Source organism: Seriola dumerili, unplaced genomic scaffold (assembly GCF_002260705.1).
Source record: "Seriola dumerili isolate Sdu_G_001 unplaced genomic scaffold, Sdu_1.0 BDQW01000609.1, whole genome shotgun sequence".
NCBI classification, from domain to species: Eukaryota; Metazoa; Chordata; class Actinopteri; order Carangiformes; family Carangidae; genus Seriola; species Seriola dumerili.
In genome coordinates, this window is record NW_019174864.1 from 368919 (window position 1) to 392682 (window position 23764).

At 42.0% G+C, this 23764-nt stretch overlaps 1 protein-coding gene across 3 annotated transcripts in view; it reads left to right on the forward strand.

Annotated features, from left to right (window-relative positions):
* rbfox1 (RNA binding fox-1 homolog 1) overlaps nt 1-23764 on the forward strand; it is a 174026-nt gene that overhangs the window by 133715 nt on the left and 16547 nt on the right. For all 3 annotated transcript variants that reach the window (XM_022764913.1, XM_022764916.1, XM_022764914.1), the window contains 2 exons: nt 9600-9639; nt 20908-20972. In XM_022764913.1, coding sequence (XP_022620634.1) covers nt 9600-9639; nt 20908-20972 — 105 coding nt within the window. The remainder of the gene's footprint in view (nt 1-9599; nt 9640-20907; nt 20973-23764) is intronic.

The window sequence follows — 23764 nt, forward strand, 5'->3', positions numbered from 1 at the left end:
TATCCAATGGCAAGTTCTGAATCTCTGTGCTCAGAGTTAGCGGGGCGATGCATGCCAGTCTCACTTCACAGCAGTAACACCCCCAACCCCACCCACCCACTTGCACAGAATGCTGACTGTGTTGACACAGGCATGCTCCAGGACATGTGCCTTTGCACGGCCTCATGGGAAATGACTGTCAATTTGGCCTTGTATTGTGGTGTCACTGAGAGATGCTGTCTTCATGGAGGAATGGGAGGTCCTCCACCTTTGGAGTTTACCTTGTTGCCCCCGAAAAAATAAAAAAAATTAAAGAAACCATCTTCCTGGCCCCAGCAGCAGCCCGAGCTGACCCTCCATGGCTGAATGCTCTGGACACAAGCCAAGGAGAGAGCTGTGTATTCTGGGCAGTCAGATCTGATTTGCCATTATTCTGTTGGTTCTTTTTATTTATGTTGCCCTTTATGACTGCAGGCAAATGGACACTAAGGAGGCTGGCTGGGAATCTATTAAAGGATGGGAGCAGATTTGATCTCTCCTGGTTTTGACTTTAGACGCAGCACAAACTTTAACTGAATCTCAGAAAATTGCAGAAGATTAACATTCTTCCAGGCATAAGTATGGGAAATATTTTGTAATATTTACAACTTACAATTACAGGTAAGACCATTGTATTAATGTTTCAACCCAACCAAACTGTTGCTATACCACTTGTTTGGGGGGGTCCAAACCTTAATCAGTGAGGTCAGACCCCGCAACCCATAATTCGACCCTGCCTATAATGGGAAGGTAGCACACACAAGGGCTGTGGTGAGATGCTGATCACTGGACACTGACTTGAGAGCAGGAGAAAAGAGCCGCACACAGGAGGGCTTGCTGGCCTGAGGGCCCAAATGTTGTCTGTCCTAATAAAAGAAAAATGTACATGGAACCAGAGTCTAATACTTTTTCCCTGCTCTGATATTAAAAGCCCACCAGTGTAGAAAAGGATTAGACCATCTGAACTGCTGAAAGGCTTTTAATGTTACGTGTGTGCAGGAAGTGTCAAGTTTCAGCTTCACCTGAAACCTCGAAAAACAACACACAGATTGAATATCAGGGTTCAAATTACGGGGGGGGGGGGGGGGGGGGGGGGGGGGGGGGGGGGGGGGGGGGGGGGGGGGGCGGGGGGGGGGGGGGGGGGGGGGGGGGGGGGGGGGGGGGGGGGGGGGGGGATTTGAGGAGGTAACCCAAATACCCCCTAGAAGAGGTAAAAACAACAGTAGGGGGGTTTGAAATTATTATATATATTTTCTTACCTTTAATTATAAATTATTATAAATAATATTTCCCATATTCATGTTTGGAAGAATATTGTATACATTTTCAGACACCCATACAGTGAACGTACCATTTCTTTAAGCTTGGCATTAGTTGAATATCTCCTTCAGTGTTGCCAACTTAGTGACTTTATCATCAGATTTAGCAACTCTTTTTTTTCTTTTTAAATTGCTTAGCAACACTCTAGGCAAACCCTCCAGTTACTTTCCAGAGAGTCATCAGTTACTGCACTGCAGGCGAGAGGCACCTGTCTCTGTGTCTGCTCTGTTCTGGAGGCAGAGAGGCGTCGCACGGCAGATGACAAGCTGCACATGTTCAGGCTGCTTATTCTGTTAATTTGTTACTTTCTCTGTGAGTGATCATGTTCAGTAAATCCAGATGAAATTACAGCTCAGTCTTTGTCTTTAACTGATGTTGTTTGGTGATGTTAGTTATAGATAGATAGATAGATAGATTAGATAGATTAGATAGATAGATAGATAGATAGATAGATTAGATAGATAGATAGATAGATAGAAAGATAGATATACTTTATTTATCCCCAAGGGGAACTTCAATGTGCCATTAGCTCATTGTTGATAATAGTAATAATAATAAAAACAATTGATAATAAATAAACAATAATATTAGATTAGTCCACTTTCTTGGCTGAGTGTTGTTATTAGCCTGATGGCAGTGGGAACAAAGGATCTCCTGAACCTTCTGTTCTGCAGCGCAGTGAGATGAGACATTTTGCTGCAGCTGTAGCTGCTTTCTCTGTCCTGCCAGAATGTTGTGGAGAGGATGGTTGGTATTGTCCAAGATGGCCTCCATCTTACATTGCATGCGTCTCTCCACAACAGTCCTGAGTGATTCCAGCCTCCTGCAAGCACAGACCCAGCCTCTTTGACCAGCTTGTCCAGTCTCTTTGTGTTCATGTCGGACATGCTTGCTGCCCCAGCAGACTGCAGCATAAAAGAGTACACTGGCCACCACTGACTGATAAAACATGTGCAGCATTTCACTGCAGATGTCAAAGGACCTGAACTTCCTGAGGAAAAAGAGCCAGCTCTGCCCCTTCTAGATGGCATCAGTGTTCAGGGACCAGCCCAGTTTAATGTCCAGGTGCACACCTAGGTATTTATAATTTTGCACCACCTCAATGTCCTTCTCTCGAATCTTGACTGGCTGAAGGGTGGGCCTAGACCTCCGAAAGTCCATGACCATCTCCTTGGTCTTGGAGGTGTTCAGAAGGAGGCAGTTCTTGTCTCTCCATTCACTGAAGGCCATTGTCAGATCCCTGGACTCCTCTTCCTGCCCGTTCCTGATACACGCAACAATAGCTGTGTCATCCGAGTATTTGTGGATGTGGCAGGATTCAGAGTTGTATTTAAAGTTGGCCATGTACAGGGTGAACGGGAACGGAGCCAGAACAGTCCCCTGTGGAGCCCCAGTGCTGCTCATCACTGTCCCTGAGACACAGTTACCCAGCCTGACGTACTGTGGTCGTCTTGTCAGGTAATCCACAATCCAGGACGTGAAGCAGGGATCCACCCCCATCCCTTCCAGCTTGTCTTTAAGAATGGGGGGTTGGATGGTTTTAAATGCACTTGAGAAATCAAAGAACACAATCCTCATGTAACTACCTGGCTCATCCAAGTAAGAATGGGCCCGGTGGAGCATGTAAAGGATGGCATCATCCACTCCAATATGTTCTTTGTAGGCGAACTGTAGGGGTCTAGTGCATGTTCAACCTGTGGCCTCAGAAGGTGGAGAAGCAGCCGCTCCAGGTCTTCATGATGTGTGATGTGAGGGCCACCGGTCTGTATTCATTTATCTCAGCCGGTCGTCCTACGTTAGGTACCAGAAGAAGACATGATGTTTTCCACAGGACCAGGACCCTGTTTGTAGGATGAAGTTAAAGATCCTCTGGAGAGGCTCAGCCAGCTGGGCTGCACAGTCCTTTAACAGCCTTGGACACACACCATCTGGGCCTGTTGCCTTTCCAGGACTAAGCCTCTTGAGCTCCGCCCTCACCTCCTCTGCTGTAAAGGACAGGAGACTTGACCCCAGTGTGGAGGGAGTTGCAGCTGCAGTGTCAGGTTTTGGAGGAGATGCCGTAGGAGAAGCTGCAGCTGAAGCAGTGGGAGAGAGAACAGGTGAGGCTGGCTGTTCTTCTCTTTGTAGCCAGTGATGGTCCTCATCCCCTTCCACACCTCTCTGGTGTTGTTGTGCTGCAGCTTCCTCTCTACTTTCTTTTTGTAGTCCTCTTTCGCCTGCTTTAATCTCCTCTTCAGCTCATGTTGCTCACACCTGAGCTTCTCCCTGTCTCCATCCCTGAAGGCCTCCTTTTTCTGCTTGAGGAGGGTCTTGATGTTACTGATGATCCAGGGTTTGTTGTTTGGAAAGCAGTGTACAGTCCTTGCTGGTATTACAGTGTCCATACAGAAGTTAATGTAGTCTGTGGTTCATTCAACCGTTCTATCAAGGTCAGGGTCCTTGCTTTTATCATTTTCCTGTGACTCCAACAGGACATTCCAATCTGTGTACTCAAAACAGTCTTTTAGAGACTCACTGGCCTCAGGGTTCCAGTTCCTGAATGAGCGGGTGGTTGCAGCCTGCCTCAGTACACAGGTTTTGTAGGAAGGCTGAAGAAAAAACAGATTATGATCTGATCTGCCAAGTGGTGGTAGAGCTGAAGCAGTGTAGGCCTCCTTGACATTTGCATACAACAGATCCAGTGTCTTATTTTCCCTCGTCAGACAATCAACATACTGAGTGAAGCCAGTCAGGTGAGAGGTGAGAGTGACATGGTTAAAATCCCCCGGTATTGCAATGAATGCATCAGGGTGCTGGGTCTGTACTCTCGCAACAGTCTCGTGAGTGATGTCACATGCGACTGCAGGTTCTGCTTGTGGGTGAATGTAAACAACAATGTCAACGATGTGTGAGAACTCGGTACATAGTATGTTCTAAAACCAACTGCCAGCAGTTCAATATCCCAACAGCAAATCTTCTCCTTCACTGTGATGTGACCGGGGTTGCACCATCTATTGTTCACAAGCAGAACCAGAGATCGATGGTAGAAAAGGCTTGTATTTCCATCTTCTAGCCTTTAGCTTAGCCCCGGCTCTGCATCCACAATACAGCTTCTTCAGCTCAGCCGGTATGGGATGTTTAACTCCATATCTGATAAACTTTAAAGCCAGGAGTTCTTCCTTTGTGTACATTATTTTCTCCATCCTCAGACGAAACGACGACGTAGAATAAAAAACATCTATCGACAAAAAATATACTAATATATACAAATATATTGCAAAAAACTAAGAGCTACACAGACTTGCTGCTACTTGTTGCCAGCGCATCATTTGAATATGTTATATACAGTATGTTATATGTTGTCAGACGACATCTGTCAGACGACATCATATAAAATCAGGATGTTAGCAGCAGCTTGGAAGTGACTGCTGGTTAACATGTCGTCTTAATGTGTCACATTTCAGTCACTGTTTCAAACTTGCGTTGTCATGACAACAGAAACAAAAAAACATGTCGATAAGAACAACTTTATTGTGAATTCAGCTGTATTAAAATATTGTATATGTGAGAACACAGAGGAGGAGAGAAGCAAATGTTAAAGGGGTGAAACTAAGCTGAATGCTAATACCAAGCAAAGTCGTCATGAATATGCTAATTGGTGTATTACATCATCCAGAGACATTTAGCCACTTTTCAAGCAGCTTTAGCGACTTTCCATTAAAAGCAGTTGGCAACACTGGTTTCCTCTGGGTAATTGAACAATATTGGTGGAAAGTAATTAAGTAAGTACTGTAACTAAGAGTTTGAGGTACTTGTAATTTAACTGAGTATTTCCATTTTATGTTACTTTATACTTCCACTCCTACAGGATTTTAGTGGAATCATCTTTTTCCATAACTTCATGTAAATTTGTAAGTTTTGTTAATTACAGCTCATAAACATGAGTTGTTATATAATATTGCATATTAACAGACTTCCCAGCATGCATTGCTTGGGAGTTTAAACTCCATTTAATAGTTTGATGAAAATGGTCATGATGTTAACTTGCCGTGCGTCTTTAATACATGCAAAGACAAGTCAGGGCCGTTTCTTATAAGGAATATAATAATTAAAATTTAAAGCATTCAATTGCTGCCTTAAAAACATGCAGTTAGTATGAATAAAGTTATCAACTTGAAATTGTGAGTTGAAATAGTGTGGAATTATATGTTTGTTTAACAAGATAAAGCAGGTTTTGGTGAATGGATAATGTAACATAGCTGATCATAGTTAAACGTTTTGAGTTGCTACAAAGCTCATCTTGAGCTTGAGTTTATTCACATTTTTGAGGCAGCAATTTAACTTTTTTAACGTTTTAAGTGGAACCACATTATTTTTTTTTTCAGTGTACATTTCAGAGGGAAGTATTGTACTTTCTACTCCACTACATTTATTAGACAGCTTTAGTTAAACAAGCAAGATACTGTATGTTCACTAAAGCACGGGCCTGCTCTGTACTGGATTCCCTCTCACCCCTATGAAAAAGTCCAACCCCAGATTTTCATTGTATGATTTTCACTCTGCTGAAAGTAACTGCTAACTGCTCTGTTAAAAAGAGAAAGTCAGAGCAGCAGAGTGGAGGATAGGACTTGGAAATGTACATTATAATTAATTTATCGAGACCACATGCAAACATATGTTTCTAATGAAGAGGCCACTGTTTGAAAACACATTGTTTCATATGTTGATAACGATAAAAAAAATTAAAAAAAACACCCTCCATAAGCACAGACTGTTTAAAGCAGACGTGTGGGTGCTGCTGTTTTCCAGCACCACCCCTACCTGACAACACCGTCACTGTGAGCAGCAGATGAAGCGTCACACAGGATGAGGGCGATACTGTAGGTATTTGGGAGAACAGTGGAGCGCGGTCCTGACAGAGAGATATGTGCTACAGATTGTACTTTCATTAACGCCGCTGCACCACTTAATTGCCCCGGTGGCAGTCAGATGGTGAATTATTAATGTGGACCGTGATGTATTTTTATTAAAACTGTCTGTCTAGAGTAGAGAAGAGTTGACTCCAAATAAATCCTGTCATACGAGTTTGGTTTGTGTGTGTGTGTGTGTGTGTGTGTGTGTGTGTGTGTGTTCCTTCTTGCCTTTAAGGGGCCCTGACACGACATCCTACAGTATCAATAAGCCAATATGTGCATGTAGCTGGCTGCAGACATTTTAATGAGTGGAGAAGCTCTGTGGGCCACCCTGGCATTTGAGAAGTTATTGATTATCAGAGATTGAACAAATGGTGTGAAACCAGCCTAATGACTGGAGGAACTGGAGGCTCGGTCTATTGGAGCTAGCTAGATGAGGAAGGCTTTCTCTCTCACACACAAGTACACACCCAAACACACACACTCTGCACAGAGATGGAGGTTTATGGTCATACAAGAGACTCCACTGTAGCTCAGACAAGAATAGAGAAGAGTCTTTGATTTGATTTCTTTGTCTTTCACTATAATCATAACAGACACATTTCACTCAGTAATGAGCAGTAAGTTGAGATGTTGGACTCGTCATCACTTCTAGTTGTAATATCACAGAGAAGGTCTAAACCTAGTACATGTCTGGACCACCTCTGGTCAAATTCTGATTTTATAACTGTTACGTCCTCTGACAAAATCACCAAACACATAAATGAAAGACAAAGACTGAGCTGTGATTTCAGCTGGATTTACTGTAACATGATCACTCAGAGAGAAAGTTAGAAGAGGCACAAAATCACAGTCATAGAGAGAGAGAGAGAGAGAGAGGATGACACGCAGCAAAGGGCCAGAAGTGGATTCTAACCCGGGCCACTGGGTCAAGGACTAAAAGCCCAAACGGCACACGCTCCACCAGGTGATCCACCAAGGCACCTGCCCTGAGTTAAACTATGTATGTTGTTTTGTATCTCACATCTGGGATCCACAATAGTTTGATATGTAGAGTTGGTCATAGTCGTTAGTACGAAGCCTCGTTACTGATGATTTCTCTCTCTCCCTCCCTCTCTCTCTCTGCTCTGTGTGTCTCATGTTTAGTTATTCCTCTGCTGCCTTTAGAAATAATGATAAACAGAATGAAAGTAGTTCATTTGCTGTAATGGAGGCGAGGCTCAGTGTATTGGAAGTCAGTCTGTCAGACAGTGACATTTGTGTTTATAGGGCTGGTCCTGCTGTTGTGGTCCAGCCAATAATGTGGCATGTGGCATTGTGAGGTTGTTATCAGAGAGTAGTGCGCCTGACATGGATGCTACTGTTTCTGTACCATTGTGGACTTTGTGAAGGCCCGTTATAGTGGTTTATATTTACACACAGGCACTCAGATGAAATGGTAAAATAATATTACTCAATAGAGTAATTTCAAGCAACAGCATTTGATTCATTGTTTCAGGAGATTATAACACAGGATATGCTGCTTCAGTTCAATTGTAATTAATGTAATTACACATTACAGTGAGGATGGTGGTTTACAGTTAAATTGCGTTACAACCACCTGAGCCCAAGGGCCAGTTTCATGAAGCTAGTTCACCTGAGTGAACCTGTGGCTCTCTCACTCCACTGAGCCTAATACCAGTGATGACCTGGACAGCCGGTATCACCAGAGGTGCACCAAGCCTGGGGCTCCCACAATACCCTCTAATATTGGCACGTTTTGTAATGACAATTATAAACCCCCTCACACCTCCCTTAAATACCCCTTATTCCACCAAAATTAACAGGTATAAACAGATTTTTTTTAAGCGCTAGTAAAAGCCGATTGACCATTTTTCCACTGCCAGTCGAGTTTGTCTTTCTGTTCGGGCTGAGGACATACACAACTGTAAGGAGGGATGTGATCTACAGAGCACACACACAGGCACGGTGGAGAGAGAGTGAGCTGCTACGCTGGTAGAACAGATCCGTCACATCTCATCCCTGTGAACGTGTGGGAGCCTCTGTGTGAAACGATTCGATCTGTGATTGTATGTTTATTTTGAAACGTATGTGTTCACTCTATCATCTTTGAGTGCAGTGTTTCCAGTGTAACACCGCCGGGCAGGTGACAGGTGTGTTTACAGTGTCTGAGCTCTGAAAGACGTTAAGTTGCGAGTGTGCCACCTGGGTGTTGTGTTTACATCACTGCTGACCAGAGCCAGAGCTGATAAACACCTACGTCTACTGCAGTGTCATACTCCAGCCGATTGTTCCCTTTTCCATCGCCAACAAAAGCCTGATGTTAGAGGGTCTTAGTGGGTTTATTGACTAATGGAAAAGGGGCTTTTTTTTCCACAGTAAACATATAAAAGTGTAAAAGCATAAACACTGTGAGGAGTCAGTTAAAAAGCAGCTTTAATTGTCTTTGCGTATTTGATTGTGGTGAACTCTCCCTCTGTTTATTAAAAGCTCAGTTTGAAAACACATAGTGGCACATGATTAAAGATTGTACCGATCTATACAAATATCAATTGGTCTTTATTACCGGAGACCTCTTTTGTCCCTGTGAGGATGGTGTAGGACTTTGTTTTTTTCAGTGATCTTTTTGGTCAAAAAAGAAGTGTTTGCATCTACCCTGGTTACCACGGTGATCTACCCTGGATAAAGTGAGCAAGTTTTGTGATGGAGGAAAACCTTACTTAAGCCCAAAGATAACTGGATAACCCACTAATCTCGTTTCATGGTGCAGGTTGATGAATTCTCCTAGTTCCATAATTCAGCTTGCCAAGTCCAAACTCCCAATAACAGAAGGCTGAACTTTGATCTCTGCTTCAAGAACGCTCCTTCACATCAGTTTTTAAATATGCTTTATATACTCTTTAATTCAGGAACAAATACACAAACTAAATACACTACAATACAATACAAAATTGTAGATTAATTATTAAAATAGAATATAATATTAACATGGAAACCAATATATAGCAATGGAAATAATTAACTGTTTTACTGTTTTTTGCATAATGCTATATTTTCTGTTTTGAGATGACAAAAAAATCATTCGAAATTTGCTGATGAATCTAGTGAATCTAGTGCGAGAGTATTTTTGGACCCTCCCAGCCTCCTTACCCAGCCAGCCAGAGGGGGGAGGGGGGTGCCTGCTATATATCCCCTTTGCCTCTGTCCCTCTTCTGTCTTTTGTTGGTTTGTTTTTTGGTTGTTTATTGGTTGGTGGAGATGGGGGTTGGTTATAGCTATAGCTAGTGCCTGCATGTCAACATGCACTAATATGGATGTTTTTGTTTTATTGTGTGTTTGTCTGTTTGTTTGTGTTTGCATCCTCTGCAGTGTTGTTTACCAGGATGGATTTTATGGTGCAGATATTTATGTAAGTATTATTTACTGGTATGACATTGCATGCTACACCGCCATCTCTGTGGTCTCTGCCCTGTTGCTGCGCACATACAAGCCTCCGACCCTCCATGCTCATACAGGGCTTCACCTCCAGCTGGGGGAGCAGGGAGCTGCTCATGTCACAGCCATCAGGGCAGACTGCCCCCAGCAAGGAGACTATAGGCTGCAAACATCAACACACACTGTGAGACTGTGAGCAAGACACACAAGCTGCACTGTTACATATAAGAGACAAACAAAGTTTTTAAAGGTGCAAAAGGTGTAAATCTACAATCTACACATAAACAACAACCAACACTCAGAGAGGACCATTTTCAGCTCTTACCCAGTTCAACTATTCAGTCATGTCTTTAGTGTGCTGCAGTGTAAAATGAATTAAAGCTGCAAGCAGCATTATGTGGACCCCTGTCACGCACCTCGGGGCCGCTGCCAGGAGGCCACTTGTTGCAGCAAACATGCAATAATGTTCCTGTAAATCAAGTGTAAACCAGATTGATTGATTGTCACTTAAGGGTTACTCCCTGTTTTCAGTAGGTGGCGCTATGACTATGACTTCATATTAGCATGCAGATGTCTTCAAATATGTGAAGTTTGGGGCAGACTAGACAACGTATATTATTGTTATAACAACTTCCTGTTTAATTGCGAAACATCGTAATGCCATTCAATAAAGAGTCACAGTTTTCACACTGGTCATCATCAAGATCTTACGCATATTCTGACCGAGTTTGAGGTGGCTGTGGTCAAGGGGGTAAATTTATTATAAATTGGTTATGTAGATGTGTTTAGTCTTATCAATCATTTGGACAATGTGTGCTGGTGTTTTAACAACTTTGTGTTTCACGTTTCAATATCAAAATTCGTGGCGCCACCACGGGCAGATCCTCTGCCAAAAAATCAAAAGCTTTACAATTTAGCATTGAAAAGATCTTAAGATGAGACTGACCAAACATGATGTCGATCTAATGAATTCTCTAGGAGGAGTGTGTTAGCGTATGACGTCCTTAAATCAAAGAGTAAATTCAAAATGTCTGACTTTCTGTTGGGTTTAGGCTATGGGTGCATACACACATGTTTCACTTGCATGTGTAACACACATGCAAGTGAAACACAGAGCGAGAGCTGCTTTGTTGAAATTTTGGAGGTGGTGCTATCGAGCCGTGTTTCAACACCCATGTGTGGTACTTTGATTATTAATAAATGATAGAACATTTCACCAATAGATTTGTTTGGCGTACTGGAGAATATATAAAGGTTAAAAATAAAATTGTATGAATATATGTAAAAAAAAAAAAAAAAAACAACAAAAAAAAAATCTTTCCTCTACCTTCAACAAGATATCCAGACTAGTTTTACCTACTAGCGTCATGAGAACCCCAGAGTGAGGTGATCAGCTCTGAATGAAAGTATCTGTATATGAGCTCATTCATGGTCACATCATTACACTAGACTAACATCTGAGGTTTAAACTCAGTGACATGAGGACGTTTTCCATACAAAAAGTCAGTCAGTTGAATTGTGTGTTAACAAGAAGTAAAAGGTTCCATTTTTAAGTAAATATTAACAAACCTTCATATTTAAATTGTAATTGACACATAAAAAACTGTTTGGTTTTTTAATGCATTCAACACAACACAAGACGGTCTTTTATGGAACACTGATTGGTCCAAAACGTCTATTTTGACATTCACAATACATAAAATTTGCAGACGATAGAAAATGCTGTGTTAACACGTCAATTTTGAATGTGTCGTGTGTCTTATATGCAGCTGTGAATCAGTATTTGGGACAGTCCATCTGTGCGGTGGGGGGGCTCAGGAAGTCGTTAAAACTCCTGACTAAATCACTGAAACTTGTGATAGACAAGCTGAGGCAATGCAACATCCTGAGTGTAAGTGACATCTGTTTAAGTTCAAGTATCCGTTTGTATATGTGAGTGGTTCAGGTGCGCTCCTCGCTCTGCTCCCTGCTCCACTCCAGCTCCGCCCCCTCACCTGCTCTGTCTCTACATCCTCCATAGGCCCTCATTCCAGTCCAGAGGGTCAACAGCAGACCACATGTGTTTTTATCCAGTCACATTTTCTTTCAGAACACAAATGTGGAGTTTAACAGGAACATTTCCTGATCCGCAGTCTGTTCATGAAAGGACAAATGTAAAATTATTATTATTTTTTTTTTAAATATAGTCACAATGTAAAATATAACTCACACCACAATATGGCGGCACAAACACTCTTGCCACTAATCAGAAAGGATCTTAAACAGTTTACATTGAAATCGATGGTTTATTGAACCCAAATTCTTTCTTTCCTCCTCCAGTCTGCTCAAAATTCAACAGGTTGCCTCTGACGCTCTAATACTGACATCTAGTGGCACTTAGACAAACACACCACATTAAATGAATATGTCATTTATGATATTGAAGTTACATTTTCATCAATTAGTAGTAGCATATAAAAATGCAGAAATTAATAATGTCAATCTTATTTATATGTAAATTCCTACCCTCAGTTCATAGGTAGGTTGAATGGGGGATTGTTTCTTCTCTGTAGGGTTTCCTAGCATCCAAATTTAAACACCCTAAGATGTTCAAAATTGGCATGTAAACATGGTATCTTCTGTCTGCGCAAATTTGACGTATTAACTTGGACGTCAAAATAGACGTTTTGGACCATTCCATACTATACTATTTACATATTTCAGGCACAACCAAAACGTGACTTTTAAATACTAATAATATCATATAATAATAATAACTCCATGCTGCTCCTGACCAGGTCTGAATCATTCTCTAGATGTTTATTTTCTAACTGATGCTGCCTGACAGGTTGAAGAAACTCTGGTTTAGTCGTTTAACCACAGGGTTTGAAGCTCTGATGCCGCGGTGGTGAACAATACAACCACAAGCATATGCACGATAGAGGCTTCAGGGAGACTCAGACTAATGATGCGCTGTCTGTGTGTGTTTGTGTAGAGGAGGTGCTTCAGTAGCTCCCATAACATTCGACCTGGTTGCCTCCCCATTAGCCCCTCTGCCCCTGCCACAGGGATTGATTGCCAAGCTGCAGTCACAACATTTAATATTCATTAGCGCAGGGATCAAGAGCCCTGACGTCGTGTTTATGTTTATTGGGAAAGAACTACCTGAGACGTAGCTTCAGTCAATTCATCCACATTAGATAAGACGGAAAAAGAGCTCAGTCATGCTGTTCGGAAAATGTTGATGAAGAAAGGAAATATTCTTAATTGTGGCCATTATTTGAAACAGGCGTTATTTCTCATTTCTCCATTTGACTGGTGAAGGCAAACTCAGAACTCATGATGACTATTAGTTTTAAAACTCATCTCTTTTGCTTCATTACTCCTAACATCCGCAAGAAAACAGAGACTTTCATGGACCTGTTTTGAAAACTCTGGGGTTGTGTTTTAATCTGGATGGACAGAAACAGAGGCTTTTACAAGTGTTACTGACCTTGTTGTCTTTGCTAGCAGCTGTTTTGCAGTTAAATTCGAATGCTAACACTTTCTTTGCTGTTCTCTGTCTTTTCTGTTTCCTCAGTTCATAGTAACTGCAGAGTAGGCGATCTATCGGTACGCACATGTCCAGTGTACGTGAATGGTCGTGCGATTTGTTGGTTGGTTAGTTTAGTTGTTATAATCTGTAACTTTTCCACATTAAAATGTCTAAAAACATCTAGAACTATGTTCTATATGTTGTTGAGTTGTGTTCTTACATTCTCCAAAATGATTCCATCAATTCTCAAACCAGAGAAATCTGTGATTTTAATCATGGTAACAGTACGTGTCATTGGTCTCCTGTCAATGACATCATATCCTCTATGATCATGTGTCAGTGTGTTTGTTTGACAGAAGCTCAGCATTGACTTTTATCTAGTTTTAAGCCACATACACTTTTTACACCTTGGTGGTTTTCAGCTCTATATTTGAACCAGATGAAGGATTTTAGTCGTCGGACGTCTGGATCTGAAGTTATCAGAGAAACAAGCTGAGGAAATGTTAGACAGCTCAGCTCCCAGCTGCTGGAGACGTCCTGTCCTGTGTCACTGAAGAGCGTCGCTGAATCTCTGATTTTTAAAGTCAAACTGCATTCTGGGTGTTTCTACTGGTTTTAATCTCCTGGTGTGTTTGTTATGGAGAGGAGGACACCTCTGTGGATAATTCAGCTGCTGGTAAAAACCACTGATATTGGAAGAATCCAAACTGGGAGAAGCTTACAGTAATGGTGGTGAAGACAACAACTCCCATGATCCCACACTACTTCATGACATCACCTTTTGTTATTGTTTTGATTGAGACCCCTTGTGGCAGAAGTGTGTTTTTCAAATGAAAACATATGAGTGTGGATGTAGCCAGACTTGAATGGTCATAATTACTGTTGGCTCAGCTCGGCACTCGGATCATCACCCCTGTAAAGTTATTTGACATGACTCTGTTGTCTTAATGATGGAATTAGTGCTACATTACCATTTACTCTGGCCAAAGGATTCAGTCTTTACTTTTACTCTTACGAAGAAATGTGAACAGAGCAGGTTAAAGGTGGGAATGCTGTCTGTAGCCGGTAGGGAGATTAGTTGCATGAAGACAGAGACATAGAGTGAGTGTGGGTCTGCAGCCTTGTGGCCAAAAACACTGAGAGTCAGTGAAGATGGTTGGGCAGACAGGAAGAGATAGAGGAGGAGGAAGAGGAGTCCTGCTCGGCCTTTCTTTCCTTCACTGAATCAGCAGATGTGATGGATTAGGAGCATTCCCTGCATGAGACCGTGTGTGTGTGTGTGTGTGTGTGTGTGTGTGTAGTGGCCATACATGTATGCACATACACACCAACTGTTAGTCTCTTCTCCAAACACAATGCACACACACATACACACACACACACACACACACACAGACACACACACACACACACACACACACACACACACACCTGCACACAGAGCTGTAGGGCAGCCATTAGTCACTCAGTCAGGAGTGACAGTCCACAGTGGCTGGTGAGTAACACGGGCCAACCTGTTCATCTTTCTGCCACGGCCCATCATCACACGCACTAAGTATCACTTACTCGCCTCCACAGTTTATAGTGGTAATAATACATTGCTCATGTCAGGACAGACGCAGCGTCTCAGTCACAGAGAGGAGGAAGGGTGGAAGGTGAAATGATGTGAGAAGTGCTGGAGTTGTCACTGAGCCCGGGAGGGAGAAAAATGGCTTCAGTTTTATGATAAATTAAACAGCCATGTGCCGTTTACAGCCACCAGTCTGCTGCTTCCAGTGAAGGACTGAGACGCTGGAATATGACTGCTTCTATCTGAAACACAAGCGAAACCCAGCCACGACGACACCAAAGAGGTGGATGAAGTCAACAGATGCAGCTGCTCTTGAAGCATAACCTGTGAGAGCTCAGTGCACTGCAACACTGCAAACACAAAGATACACACAAAGAACTAGACTCACCTCCTGGTGGTTGTCTTCCTCCTCCACTCAGACTAGTTTCAGGTTACATCCCTGTTTATCCAGAGTCATAGATAAGATGAAACATTTGTGTGAAATTTTGTCATAATTGCTGTGAAGTCTTGAGTAATGGTGTTTTGTGAGGTCACACTGACCTTGACATTTGACCTCTGACCACCAAAACTGAATCAGTTTATCCTTGAGTCCCAGCAGACTTTTCCAATGCCAAATTGGAAGGGATTCCCTTGAGAAGTTCTCAAGATATCACATTTATAAAGCCAAAATCATGTTTTGTGAGGTCACACTGACCTTGACATTTGACCTCTGACCACCAAAACTGAATCAGTTTATCCTTGAGTCCCAGCAGACTTTTCCAATGCCAAATTGGAAGGGATTCCCTTGAGAAGTTCTCAAGATATCACATTTATAAAGCCAAAATCATGTTTTGTGAGGTCACTGTGAACTATCAGTTTATCCTTGAGTCCAGTTGAATGTTTGTGCCAAATTTGAAGAAAATCCCTCAAGACGTTATAGAGATATTGCATTCACAAGGCCAAAACTGTGTTTTGAGAGGTCATCATGACCTTGACCTATGACCTTTGACCATGAAATTGAATCGGTTTGTCCTTGAGTCCAAGTGAATGCTTGTGCCAAATTTGAAGAAGTTCCATCAAAGCATTACAGAGATATTGCATTCACGAGAATGGGACGGACAGACAATCTGAAAACACTGAACATAAAAAAAACAGGTAAGAGCAGCTGTTCAGTGGACATTAAAAACTAGAGGTGGGACAAAGTCTTTGTGTCGCAACAAGTTCTCAACATGTCACCATGTCTCTTTCATTTGAGAACAGTTAAGTGCCATAGCTATCTCACCCACTGTGTCTCGGTACAGTATCTTATTCCTGCGACACAATAACAATCATCTGTAACGTAACGTCATCTTTTTTTCTTTTTTTTTTTGTCAACCACAGCAAACAGTTGCAAACTTTTCCTCCTGCTCGCTGCTGTCAATTGATTCAAGTTATATACTGTATATAATTATATATAATAATCATAATTTTGTCTTGGGGAGAACGTCAAACCCAGTCTCAGGGAAGTCAGGATCACTGCTGTTAAATTCAAAGCCAAGTCAAGATTCACGTTCATGACTCAGGGCCTGTTCTTACATCTGGAGCAAAGTGCAACGCAAGCGTCTTTTGCTAGTTTTTAGACTGTTGAAGTTGTCAATTTCCTGTCCATTGGCCACATTGTTTAAATAGCAGATATACTTGTGCCTATCAGTGCGCCCATGGTCACGTTGGTGTTAAAGTGAGGTGTGGTCAGGAGCATTGTTGTCGCATTGCTATCTTGAGGCAGCGGAAAAGTGATTGACCAGCAAAACCCTGGTCTAAAGTCAGTGACAAAGTGTTTCACTGTTATTTTAAGGGCAAATTGTCGAGTGTAATATGTGCCAACATACACAGGCGCACAGAGCTCATACACTCTTTCTGTTACACAGAAGCAGAGCGAGCTGAAAATGCTCTTATATGTTGGGATAAGTCAGGTGAACATTACAGCACAGCCCCAGAAGGTCGGAGCTTCTTTGTGACGTGTTGTGAGTTGTATAACGTCGTCATGTGTCATGGATGTCTCCTGCATGAGATTCAGCTGAGAAGTGTTCTTTCTTACTACCTGGTAAATCCTCCACAGTGTTCCACATTCATCACCTAAATTTGTCACCACAGTTTCATAATGACCTGAAGATTTATTCACACTTCTCATCATATAACATCAAATATTTCTAACATTGATTCACTCAGCCCTTCTTTGCTCCTCAGAGTCACAGAGCTGCTGCCTGTGTCAGGACTGGGCTCACTGGTCAGGACTGGACTCTCTGGTCAGGACTGGACTCACTGGTTAGGACTGGACCCACTGGTCAGGACTGGACTCACTGGTCAGTCATATGTAATCTACTGACCGCAAATAGAATCTAACACTGCGCTGTTATAATAGCAATCCACCAAGGTGCAGGTGCCTGGCTTTTAAAGGGAATAGGAGATGACACTGTGATTGGTTTATTGGATGTTACGCCCAAAACACTCCCATGAATATTTAAGAAATTAAGTACAACCCTTTAGAACCATGTGCCTGGAGCAGTGACTGTTTTTTCTGCCGTTAAAATAGCAAAAAAGATATGGACACACCCAGACTGCATTAGTGCCAGACGCTTCATGGGCTTTGGATCGTTAAAGCAGAGACCTTTGACTCACGTACTTGTGCTAAAAACATGGTAGTGATTAATAAAAGGCNGGCTATGCCATACAACAATCCCAGGGAGCTCTCGCACCTTCTTGGTTGTTGTTTACAACCCGCTCTCCGTTAACCTGGCAGCCGCGTGTCACATCATCGTTACCACAAGACTCTGCACCCCAGTGCTTTCTTCATGATCTCCAGGGACTTCGGTGGACAAACCCTCCTCACTCTATTTGCGAACTGGACTACCTGAGGAGATTGGACGTGGACCTGCTGTGTGCTTATGTTGAGAGGCCTAGAGATTCTAGCTCACACATTATGTTTTGTACATTTTTCTATTCGCGTACTGTGTATTTATAGTCATTATTTACTTCCTCTGTCCTAACTGTGCGCTTTGTATGTTTGTATATTTCTTCATATGGATGCTGAGATGTGGTTGAACATGGACACTGACATGTTGTGTGTGTGTGTGTGTGTGCATGTGTTCACACACACTGGCAGATATGACTGTGTACTTGTGATGTGCTGAGAAGGGACCTGATGTGGCAGATCTGGAGATGCTGCAGTGTTGACTGAGAATATTAGATGGCTCTGTGATGGTGACACTAAACCACACTGTCATGCACTGTGCAGCAGTGTGTCAGCACCACAGTGTGACAAGGTGTTGTCAAACACTACTACAGCCACCTCCCCACACACACCAAGAGAAAACTGTCATCTATAAGACTCACAGAATGTTCTGTAACTGAGTAACTAAAAAAACAAAAGCAAAGCTTCACGTTCAAAAATAAAACAAGCAATAAATGATAATCAGGTTCTGATTAAATGCAAACACTGAGGTTTACTTCAAATTTCCTCTCCAAACCTGTTTTAAACTCATGTTAGTTTAACATGGTTTTCACACATTAAACTGGGTGTGAAGCTCATCTCCTCTTACTTCCTGATTGAGAAATCTGGATCAGGCTTTGAGCCCCGCCCACCACCTGCTGTCTCCAGGTGGACAGGTGAAAGAGCAGAGAGTATCAAGATGGTTAGAGGAGGAAACATCAGAGAGACTCAGCCACATGTTTGAGATGAGGAGTCTGTTGAGACCAGAATCAGAGACTAGCAGACGTATCAGAACGATTAGCGCAGTTAGCATCTTTTATATGTTTATGTTGTTTGTTGGGTGGCACAGTGGTGCAGTGGTTAGCGCTGTCACCTCACAGCAAGAAGGTTCCGGGTTCGAGTCCCAGCTCGGACGTGGGGTCTTTCTGTGTGGAGTTTGCATGTTCTCCCCGTGCATGTGTGGGTTCTCTCCAGGTACTCCGGCTTCCTCCCACAGTCCAAAGACATGCAAATGGGGACTAGGCTGATTGGTTACTCCAAATTGACCATAGGTATGAATGTGAGAGTGAATGGTTGTTTGTCTCTGTGTTCCCTGCGATGGACTGGCGACCTGTCCAGGGTGTACCCCGCCTCTCGCCCGAAAGGATGCTGGGATAGGCTCCAGCCCCCCCGCGACCCTACTAGAGGATAAGCGGTAGAAAATGGATGGATGGATGTTGTTTGTTAGTTTAACTGGCAGTGGCTGACACAGTGTTAGCGGTTGTGCTAATGCTAACTCTCTCTCTGTACTGACAAGGTTTCAGGTTTATTTAGCCCCGCCCCCCGTCCCCACAAGCTGACAGGATTGGTTCCTTAGGTTTGTGACGTATGAAACCCTGGCTGTCTGAATCTGTTTTTATGAGACTGTCATTGGTTCAGTGCAGTTCAAGGTGGAAACACTCAGTCATGGTGTTGATGATTATTTCACTCATCATATGTCTGTATTATATAAAAACATCATATGGATGTTAACAAGGTGAAACACTTGTGGGAGTTTAGTGACATCATGAAGTAGCATGGGATCATGGAAGTTGTCTTCACCACCTTTACAGTCAGTTTCTGCTGGTTTGGATTCCTTCAGTGTTGTTCAGGAGGTTTTTAAGAGGACATCTCCTCCAGACCAGGTGATTAGATCCAGTAGAAACACTGAATAAAACAATTCACATTAAAAATAGTCTTAGAGTGGCTTCGAGCTGACACATGATCATAGAGGATATGATGTCATTGACAGGAGACCAATGACACGTACTGTTACTATGCTTAAAATCACAGATTTCTCTGGTTTGAGAATTGATGGAAACATTTGGGAGAATGTAAGAACACAACTCAACAACATATAGAACATAGGTCTACATGTTTTTAGACATTTTAATGTGAAAAAGTCACAGAGTATAACTTTCAAAATAAAAGATTGTTTGTCATACTGCTTTCAAAAAGTTGCTCCTTCAAAATTATATTGAAAAATAATTGGTGATAAAGGTTACCCACAAAGCCTAAACAGTCACTATTGTGCTATCTTTAAGTTAAAGTTCAGGATATTTGATGTTATGTCAAATTAAAAACGAACAGGTTGGATCGATTACAACTAAAATACGAGCCCCTAACTTCAACCTCAATATAACAGAACATTTGTTTCGAATTAAGGCTAATGACATGAACAGGGTTATCAAAGAACCTGTGGTGACCAGAGCCTCCTCAGTTCTGGTCTGTGCTGTGCCACATGGGTAGGAACTGACCTGAAGTCAGAAGCCAGTTTGTGAGACTTCATAACGAGAGCATCGTCAGGCCGCTGAACATGAACTCATAGGAGGTCCAGGTAGAGTCATACCACCAATAACAGAGGGAGCAGTGACGACACCAGGCACAGCTCACTGTTCAAACAGCCTCGCACTGAAGAACAGAAACACAAAACCACTGCTCACAAAACAACACAAACCTGCAGATTAAGAAACCTGATGAATGTTGGCTGCTCATTCTTTGATCGGATGAAACCAAAATCAATGTATCTGGAACAGAAACACAGAAGAAGAAGAAGAAGAAGCACACAAGAGTTTGTAAAGAAGGAAAAAGTAAAAACTAGGACCAGGTCATGTTTGTCACTGACCTGAATCTAATACAAGAAAAAACTTGTGAGGATTTTAAAGTGAAGGTAGAAACAAAGAGAAGCTGAACAGAAGCAGAACATCTCTCACAGATCTGTGTCAGACTGGGATCATCCAGGTCCAGGAGGATCCAGTCTGTCATCAACAACAAAGCTGGACACACAAAATATTAACAAAATAAAAGCACTAAAAACATAATCTCACTAATTAAGATGAACTGACTTTAACATGAACTTTTCATTAAAGATTATTTAGTAAAACATTTCAGTTCTTTTCTAAATTAATTGGCTTTGTTCTTCTTTGGCTAAAAACTGTCTTAAATGAAGAGGATGGATGACATTAACCAGGGGTGGACTCAGCTTTGTTGTTTGCAAAAAGTGTTTTTAAAGTTTGTTAATGTTGTCTCATTAGTATTTTCAGTGTCTGACACTCAGTCCAACGGAAAACTGAATTTATAATCTTGACTGTTGTCTGTCTGTGTGTGTGTGTGTGTGTGTGTGTGTGTGTGTGTGTGTGTGTGTGTGTGTGTGTGTGTGTGTGTGTGTGTGTGTGTGTGTGTGTGTTTGTAGGGTGGTTACGCTGCCTACAGATATGCCCAGCCTACTGCTGCCACAGCTGCTGCATACAGTGACAGGTAAGATACGTGCTTTAACATGAGACTATCCTGTCGAAAAAAAACAAGCCCACAGGTCGCCTGTGCAGCAGGTTATTACGACCCATAGTAACGTTTTTTTAACGTTTAGTAACGGCAACACCTAGTGGTCGTAGTAATTATGACAGGAGCAAAGGGAAAAGTGAGGTGACGTGGAGGAGGAGGAGGAGGAGGAGGAGGAGGTTCTGGTGGATTGTGAAGTTTATGTTGTTTGTTTTATCCATGACCATATGACATCCTGTTGTTATTGTAACCATGACAACAACAATCGTCACATGTTAAGGAAGTACTTATTGTAACCTAAACCACAATCAAATCCACAGCCATGACAGCTTATTATTATAACCATGGCGACAAAGATCCGGTACGCTTGCCACAGTAGCGGCACTATTTCAGTAGACACTGATGGTATCAGAGGGTTGGAACAGACGGCCTGTGTGGTTGTTTAGGTTGAAGGACTGGTCTGGTTCTTCTTATTGATTTCATGGTCATTTTAATATGTGGTTGCTTTGGAGAATGTAAGTTTTGTAAAAAAAAAAAAAAAAAAAAAAAAAAAAAAAACTTGTGTGCTCCAGGATTGACTGACATTCTGTTAGAAGTCCTCTCTACTCCTCCAATCCAGATTCACACCAACATCAAACACATTTGAATGAAATCTGCATTATTCTCACTGTTTTTTCATTGCTGGTGGTGGTGGTAACTTCAACTGCAGCTCAGCTTTAAGTACTTTTAATAAATTAATTGTGGCACAGATTTCAAAGGTGTCCATTTATAGTACAGTTCAGTGACTAAAAATAAATCCACACCTTTCAGCCAATTGTAATCCAGTCTTCAGTGGTATTGGCATAACTATAAAAATAAACATTATATAAATAAGCCTTAATGGAAAGTGAGGGAGCCACTGGAAGCTTTTCAACGTGAGTCATTAAAACTGAATGAAAATAATTAGTGAGTTTATCAAGACAAGAAAGTTAACAAATCACAGTGAAACAGGAACTGATCAGAAATCAAAGTGAAATGTGAAGAAAATGCTCAAAGATGATGGTGAAAATATGAACCCACAGACCTGGTGAATATTTATATATTATCTAAGTTTTGTGAACAGGGCGTCAGGGACCGGAGCAGAGTCTGAGAAAGTCTCCAAACTTACAAATCTTGCTGCAGAACATGAAACTTCTGGAGATTACAGGCATGTGAATGAGCTCAAACAACATTACCATAAATCAAATAGGAATGAATCATGGAACAAAATACAGTTAATTAACAAGGCCTAGATTTCATAGTTTGTTGATGATCCCCAAATCAATATGGTTTCTTCAACTAAACTCATCGACTAAAAGAAACTTTTTCTGCTCTGTCTACTGACACCTAGCATATTTCCTGCCCTCAAATACATTAATGAATAAATGATCCTAGAATTAGAGTCATGTTGGACAAATGTAGGAGACTGAAGTTTTCTCTTTTCTCTCTTTTATCAAGAACCACCATCTCTCTCCCTAGTTGCTAATCCTAATCATCCAATCAATCAATCAAACTTTATTTGTAAAGCACATTTCATGCAGGTTAGTGCTGCTCAAAGCGCTTCACAGATGACTGATAAAGAGGGACAAACAAATGCGAAAACTGACAATGAGATACAATAACAAAAGATTTTAAAACTTTACTAATATTAGCAAATAAACCAAAAAAACAAAAAACCCGTGGTATAAGAATATTAATGATGAAATAACACGGAAATAGAAAAAATACAGTTTAGAACATAGATACAGTGAAATAAGTAATAATAAAACATAAAACAACAAGTGACTCATGAATAAAAACCATACTTAATTAAAAGCCAGGGTGAAGAGGTTTGTTTTTAGATTTCCAGACCATAAAAGCTAAAAGCTGCCTCTGCAAAGGTTTTAGTCCTCAACTATGGAACAACCAAGAGACTGGTGCCAGAGGAACTAAGGAGCTGTACAGGTTCATAGACAACAAGTGAAAGTATTTTCGGGGCGCCCTGGTGACTCACCTGATAGGGCGCATGTCACTGCCATGGCGCGCCGTGTGGGAATCCAACTTAGGCCCGCTGCGTGTCCCCCCCCCGGTCCTTGACATGGTGATGATTGGCCAAAAAGAATAACTTTGGAAAAAAGAATTTTAAAGTGAATATGGAAACTGACAGGAAAGGAGTCAATCCCGGCTGACATATAGAGACAAACAACCAGCCATGCTCACATTCACACCTACAGGCAATTTAGAGTCGCGAGCTGCAAGCCTTTGGACTGTGGGAGGAAGCCGGACCTCGGGGGAACCCACACAGGCAAGCGAACATGCAAACTCCAAAAAGAGGTTGGAGGTGTCACTGTGGGGTGACAGTGCTAACACACTGACTGTAAATAAAGATGGATGTAGCCTCTGCGACAGCACTTACAGATTTCTGAAGAGTGGTTTTGAAGCTCATAGTGAGCTGCTCCACCGTCGCCATCTTGGCAGTGCCTGACTCCGCCCCTAACTCCCAGCTTATCTAAAAATGGACAAAGAGGCAGGGCACATCTGGAGCCGAGAATTCAGTGCATGCCAGTTTGTGGCAAACATACACTCACCCACCTGTCACTCAAAGAGGCCAAGTCATTAATTAAGCAGAATGTTTATAAAATGTAAACAGGGCAATTATATAAAAATTCTCCCCCTGTACAGTTGTCATGAAGGAGAAAATAAGATCTAGAGACCAAAACTGTTTATGTACCAGGCTGTAAACATGTTCATTTCTGCTGTAAAGTTGAAGATTT